This window comes from Zingiber officinale, chromosome 7B (assembly GCF_018446385.1).
Source record: "Zingiber officinale cultivar Zhangliang chromosome 7B, Zo_v1.1, whole genome shotgun sequence".
Lineage (NCBI taxonomy): Eukaryota > Viridiplantae > Streptophyta > Magnoliopsida > Zingiberales > Zingiberaceae > Zingiber > Zingiber officinale.
Genome location: NC_055999.1, coordinates 96,296,184 through 96,302,871, shown reverse-complemented (window position 1 = coordinate 96,302,871; position 6,688 = coordinate 96,296,184). Strand labels below are relative to the sequence as shown.

General features: G+C 37.2%; 2 protein-coding genes across 2 annotated transcripts; one reads left to right on the top strand and one right to left on the bottom strand.

Annotated features, from left to right (window-relative positions):
- Positions 1-1,946: 1,946 nt before the first annotated feature.
- LOC122006410 (protein TRIGALACTOSYLDIACYLGLYCEROL 5, chloroplastic-like) lies at positions 1,947-4,256 on the bottom strand. The gene is made up of 4 exons (XM_042561906.1): positions 4,095-4,256; positions 3,972-4,016; positions 2,371-2,403; positions 1,947-2,297 (listed from the first exon to the last, which is right to left on the bottom strand). The coding sequence occupies exons 1-4, from the start codon at positions 4,132-4,134 to the stop codon at positions 2,137-2,139; spliced, it is 279 nt and encodes a 92-aa protein (XP_042417840.1). The 5' UTR covers positions 4,135-4,256; the 3' UTR covers positions 1,947-2,136.
- A 107-nt stretch (positions 4,257-4,363) lies between these two features.
- LOC122006409 (protein TRI1-like) lies at positions 4,364-6,665 on the top strand. Its single transcript, XM_042561905.1, has 2 exons — positions 4,364-4,711; positions 6,378-6,665. Exons 1-2 carry the CDS (start codon positions 4,445-4,447, stop codon positions 6,492-6,494), a joined length of 384 nt encoding a protein of 127 aa, XP_042417839.1. The 5' UTR covers positions 4,364-4,444; the 3' UTR covers positions 6,495-6,665.
- The last annotated feature ends 23 nt before the right edge of the window (positions 6,666-6,688 follow it).

The window sequence follows — 6,688 nt, the reverse complement described above, 5'->3', positions numbered from 1 at the left end:
CCCGACCGGGAATCAGGTTGCTGACATCGTCACCCGGTCTTACTTCCTCTTTCCATACCTGTTGACTGCCCTGTCCCTTTGGCTTCTGACTGTCACGCCCCCTTGACTTCTGACTGTCACGTCCCCTTAACTTCTGACTGTCACGTCCCCTTGACTTCTACTGCCTAATTTTATCGGACCCCCTATTATTATACATCATATCAATATCAATGCTCTAGATGCACCCGTATCACTTCCGGACCTCTCAATCTCTTAGTCATGAACGAACAACACAGATGATAAGTTAGGGAGTATATCATCTCGTTATATATATTATTTTGATATGTTACGCACCCTCTCATGTGCACTGACATGGCATGGTTAACCTCCTATTGCCATGTCAACATGCCCTCTCCAACGTGCACACGAGGGACATAACATATCAATGCTCTATCTATAGGAGAGTTGATCGACTCCTGCCATGTGGACAACTGCCCTCACGCACGATCCAAGTATTTCTTAATGAGCTGGACTATTCAGCTTCCTAGGCTAGCAAAAGATTGGGCGCGAGCAGCCTTCCAGCTGTACTTTGTCATAGCCGATACCTGTTATATCTTTATTCATCAAAAGGATGAAGAACAGTTTTTCTACACCTATCTTCTTTTATTATTATTATTATTATTCTGAGTTTGATAAACTTAAGAAAACGTGGAACCATCGCATCAACGGCTCCTAAACTGATTCTACAGATACAAATAACTTATTCTATATATTAAGGGAATGTTTGGTTTAGGAGAATATGAATGAGAAATGGAAATAGGAATCATTGATTGTCATTGTTAATGTTTGGATTATAGGAATATGAATGCAAATAAGGAAATGAATTCTTGAAATTGGATAATAACTCATTCCCATGCACCTCCCCTTCAATGAGCTATTACCCTATTTTCATCAATCAAAATATTTCCTTATTCAAAAAATACCCTTGACCTAAAACTAAAATTTTCTCCCTTAATATCAAATATCAAAATATATTTATTTATTTTTTCTTTCATATCACTTCTCTTTCCTTGTTCTCTCTCATCATATTTTCCCTCTCATCATATTTTCTCTCTCATTATTTTATCACATACTTTCTTTCTCCTTAATCTCTCCTATCACACTCTCTTTCCTCTTTTTTTTTCTCATTACACTTTTTTTCTCATCATACTTTCTCTCTCCTCAATCTCTTCCATCGCACTCTCTTCTTTTTTTCTCATCATACTTTCTCTCTCCTCAATCTCTCCCATCACACTCTCTTTTCTTTTTTTTTTCTCATCACACTTTCGCTCTCATCACACTTTCTCTCTCCTTAATCTCTCTCATCACACTCACTATTCTCTTTTTTTCTCATCACACTTTCTCTCTCACCATACTTTCTCTCTCCTCAATCTCTCTCGTCACACGCTCTCTCCTCATTTTTTTCTCATTACATTTTCTTTCTCTTCATCCTCTCCCAACATACTTTCTTTCACATCATATTTTCTCTCTCATCTTCTCTCATCATGCTCTCTTCTATCACATTTTTTTTTTCTCTCATCATACTTTCTCTCTCTTCATTCTTTCTCATCACTCTCTCTCTCATCATATTTTCTCTCTCATCATTCTCTTTCATCATATTTTTCTCTCACATTCATCTTTCTCTCACATCTAATTTTTTCTCTTATTTTTCTTTAAGGGTAAAAAAGAAAATTTTGATTCATTCCAATAAAAAAATATGCAACTAACCAAACATTACTTTTAAGAGTGATATCCATGCTCATACCCATTCTCATTCCACAATATAATAATTCTCATTCTGTTTTTTATTCCTAGGAAAGAACTAAACGCCCCCTAAGCATATGTCCCTCGTAAAATGCCTTAAGTCAATTGTCTAAGCAGGCCACGGATTAAACGATCATCATTTTAATATTTATTTATCATAATAATTTAAATATAAAAAATTATTTGATTTCATGAATAGAACTAAGAATTATTGTCTATAAGGAAATAGGTTTTTACAGGCACCGAAAAATGAGACAAATGGTAAGCAATCTGGTAACAATACGGCAAACAAGTAGTTTGAAGAAAGCAAAACTACATGTTAAAAGTGACCATGACGGTGCTTTGAACTTGCATCTACTGAGAGTGCTTTGATGAAACTGGCACTGATGTTTCATCTCTGATTCTCTCATTACCATTTTCGAGTCCTTGGAAACTCACTTTGGAGGATCGATATTTACAACCAAATGCAGTGCCGAAGCCCCAACCAAGACCAAATCCAACTCCACAGCCTCCCCCTTCACATTCAAACTTCTGGATTAGCTCGAAGCATTGCAAAAGTAAATGAAATACCAAGTGAGTGACACTAACCGATTCCCATTCCAAAGGTAGTCAGAGGCATACCTGAAGATGATTCAAAATAAGAAAAAAGTCGGCAATATATGAACCATAGGTTAAAAATTGTATAAAACTACAAGAAAAATTATGATTAGATAAAAGGATACTTGTAAACTTCAACGGACATGGAACGAAATTTATCGTAATAATTAAGCAACAATTTCACAAGTGGGAGTGTTTGATGAAGAAACTTTTGAAGAGATTTCTCTTAAGATGCTTATGAAACCCATCGGACTGTATATAGCCATACAGAATACTTTTGTCCCAACTGCTAATGAACTATCCAAGTGCAAACTTTGAAATGTATGATCAGGAGATCCAGAAACTAATGAACCTTTTTTATTTTTAATGACCATAGTTCATCAAATACCAGACGACAATAAATAATCAACAGAAACCTTAAAGTCTAGTCTTCATCTTATTTGGTGCAGCTGTTAAACAGAAAGTTCTAACTTCAGTAATCATTACCTTCAATATTTTTAGTCTCCATCATCAACCTTTGCTGCACTAGTTTCTTAGAAGTAGGGACCATGATTTCTTTTACCATTTGCTTTCATTAAAAATGGCTAGATTTTTCTAGCAAGAAAATGCTCAAGATGTCATTCATAATATGTATGATCCATGTACGCATATAAATGCAAACCAGGGAAATGATGTGTTTATCATACAAGTTATGCCTTCCAATTGACAGTTATGTGATGTGAGAGAGGCAAAAATATAGGTGTTATAGGCACAGGATGATTAGCCACAAGCATTTGGATAGTTGCGAGTTCATGAGATTAAGAATTTTCTATGTAACAAGTGTTCACTAGGAGAACACCAATCTTATAAGGAAAGGCAAGCAAACTTGTTGTGACTATTTATTTCTTCTTCTATGCTCGTGCACATGTAAGTAATGTATCAATGAGAATGGATAAGTTTCTCAATGCTCACCAACTCCATATGAACCCTCACTACTCCACCAATAATTTCCACTAATAACTCCTTAAACATAGTAACATAACAATAAACTCCTGTCCTAATAACCTAATACATAAAACCATAATATAATAAAACCCTTGGAAAATAATATGCTTTGGGATCTTATGCATAATAAAAGTTCCTACTAAAGCACTGTTGCTACCCGTTTTTTCTCTTCCTTAGTTCTAATGCATCCATTTATTTTCTTAGACTTCAACTAGAGCAAGTGGGTAACACGAACTCCCTAATTTGTTGGAAATTTAGGGTCACATTCCTCAGTACAACCTCTATATCTATATTACTTTGCACATCAATTAAGAATCTCTATAGTAGTAATATTAGGAAAGGAAAAGATCCTTGTTGCCTTTATCCGCTGAACAATTACTCTATAGCTGCACATCAAAGCGAAATCAGCAAAGGAACCTCCTTTGCCACCCTTACCTTATTACATATCTCATTTCACGAAAAAAAATTAAAAAAACCATGCAATCTTCAATTATCTCTTTTTTGTTGCTGATACAGCAAACACACTAACAAGAAAGGATCACAGTCTAATATACATCTCAAACTAGATCTATCAGAACAAAATATAGAAAAAAAAAAGGTATTTTTACCTCCAAAACCCCATCCAACTCCAAACCCGCATCCAATCCCGAACCCTTGGGAGGGAAAATATGAAAAGGAATTAGATTTGGAGGGAATAGCCACAGAGCTAAACGATGGCCGAGACTACATACCAAGGCCGATGCCGACGCCGTCGAAGCTTGTGAGAACCATAGCGCCTTGAAGGGAAATCGACCTCGCCCGCTCCCAGGAGTGCTGCGACCGTAACGCGCAGCGATTTCGCCCTGGCGTAGAGCTTGGGTGTGAGATGGGGAGGTCTGGTCGGTGGTGATCATTTTCCTTACGATTCGTGCGGGTATTTGGACGGCCATGATGACTGCAGCTTCGGCTTTGGCAGTGGGTCCAGCTTCAAACGGATCGGTCTAAATGAAGTGGATCGTGCTCGGGTTCTCTCGCTTATCTTTCTCTCACCGTCTCCATCCAATTTCGAATCCTCTTGCACGAACCAAACGGAGCTCCGACCATGGCGGCAGCCACAGGCTTTCTCACGGCATTTTCCGTCGGCGATCTGGCGTCCCCTATCACGCTTCCACGCCGTGCCACGCGGAGAGCCCCCGCGGCAGCGGAGGCGGGGACGGATGAGGCAGAGAAGAAGAAGAAGAAGCAGTGGGGCATCACCAAGCCCAGGCCAGTGTCGCCCCAACTCCAGGCGGTGGTTGGCGAGGTGGAGATACCCCGGACCCAAGCGCTCAAGAAGATTTGGGCTTATATCAAGGAGAACAATCTTCAGGTCCCCCTTTTTTTCTCCTCTTTCTCAGATGCTCTTGATGATTTTTAGAAGGATGATGGATTTTCTATAGAAAATTGTAGAGTTTGAGTTTGATTTTGATTTTTGTGTGAACTCAGTGCTTAGGGATTTTGAAATGTGGATTTTGCTTGGAACGAATAATGACCACCGTCATCCAAGCATTATCAAAAAAAATGCTGAGCTGATAAGGAGAGATCTTTTTTTTTTCTTCACCTTTATCATATGAAACTTTATAAATCAGTTGGACCCCTAGAGTTCAGCTGATGGAAATGATTTTACCCATAATCCTATGATCTATAACGGGATCAGAAGTTCAATATGAAATATTTTAGAAAGATTGAAAATGATTAACGTATAACAAAATGCTTTCCTTTGACGTTCCAATTATTGCTTTTCCATTCAATTAGGCCATGTCGTAGGAAAGATCAAGACGTTCTTTTGCCTGGTTGAGGAGAATTCCATCAAAAGGCTCACCATTCACCTCACTGTGGTGTTTCTCATCATGTGTCAGTAGGTGAAGACCCTTGAATTTAACTTGTTCTTGCTGTTTTTGTTGTGTAGATATAGACATCGGCGAATAACCTTGGATCTGATGCTGGAAAAAGATGACATGTTTCTTTTTCCTACAGATCATTTAAAATCCTTGTCTTTCAGATCTATTCCTTCATTTCCATTGTACATGATTGTCTTGCATCTAACTTAATAGTTTTTGTTTCATTTCTGTGCAAATGTTGTGTCTCATCTAACTGAAGGTTCCCACTCATATTATCTAAATTGTTTAAATTGCACAATTCAATCATAGGTTATTGAGAGATTATTATATGGTCTCATACGTATGCAAATAGCTTGATACTATATGTGTTTATATGGAAAATTTAGGTATTTTCATAGAACATTGTTGCATCAATTACCATAACCAAATTCATTGTTGTATGTTTATATACCAATCTTAAAGAAATGTACGTTATTGGCACACATCTTATGGAAAAATTTGCTCTATTTCTTCCATAATAGAGAGATATAACAAAGCGGAATGTGGATTAATCTTTTTTGTTCTGTTATCCTCATGTCATTTGTTTCTTCCCTTATATACTAGGAAAATGATTTGCTTTCATATCTCTTTTGGCTCCTCAATGGTCATGTAAGAACAAATAATCCCTCCTTTCATGACAAAATTTGGACTAGACAAATATTTCTTGGTATCTCTTACTTTGAACATATTACTCTATCGTTTTAACACGTTATACAGAAGATCATCGGATATTAGAGAGACATTCTGAGAACTAATTTCCCCCCTTTGTCATTCTGAGAACCAGTGTTTTGTAGAGATTGCACTGGATTTTCACTTTCCATACCATGTGCTCATTTGATTTTCACTCAGGTAAAGTTTCCAAATTTCTAATTCAATTCTTGAGCCATAGTCTGTTCGAATAACCATTGGTGTTCCTGTTTTAGTATCTATAAATGTCACAACACCAACAGGAGGTTTGATGACCTGAAAAATGTTTAGTGAAGGTTAGAAAAATAAAAAAGACAATGGCTGTGAGATTTTCACTTCAGCCTTTGTAACTCATGAACCATCAGTCTACTGTGCGTGTCCATCTTCGATATCAAGTGTTGAACAATCACTATAAATTTTGTTTTGCAGGATCCGGATGACAAGAGGATAATAGTATGCGATGAGAAACTACACGATATTTTCGGTAAAGATCGTGTTGGATTCTTGGAGATTTCAGGACTTCTTAATCCTCATTTTACAAAGTGATGTTTCCAGTCCGCTGTCGTGCGCATATACTTCAACTTTGTCACGTATTTACAAGCATCAACGATTGTACTTACTCAAAAATACAATTCAATTAAATCAGAAAAATGAATATTCAGTTGCTGAGCAATTTGTTTATCGTTCCTGTCATAAATGGATAGTAGTGGACAGCCACAATCGTTCTCAAATTTTGTAAA

What these genes read in the sequence shown, in the direction of transcription:
- LOC122006410 (XM_042561906.1), bottom strand. Translation starts at nt 4,134, where the DNA reads ATGGTTCTCACAAGCTTCGACGGCGTCGGCATCGGCCTTG. An exon ending in CGGCGTCGGCATCGGCCTTG is followed by an intron (nt 4,017 to 4,094) that starts GTATGTAGTCTC and finishes TTCCCTCCCAAG; the next exon opens with GGTTCGGGATTGGATGCGGG. An exon ending in TACCTTTGGAATGGGAATCG is followed by an intron (nt 2,298 to 2,370) that starts GTTAGTGTCACT and finishes TTGAATGTGAAG; the next exon opens with GGGGAGGCTGTGGAGTTGGA.
- LOC122006409 (XM_042561905.1), top strand. Translation starts at nt 4,445, where the DNA reads ATGGCGGCAGCCACAGGCTTTCTCACGGCATTTTCCGTCGGCGATCTG. An exon ending in TCAAGGAGAACAATCTTCAG is followed by an intron (nt 4,712 to 6,377) that starts GTCCCCCTTTTT and finishes TTTGTTTTGCAG; the next exon opens with GATCCGGATGACAAGAGGAT.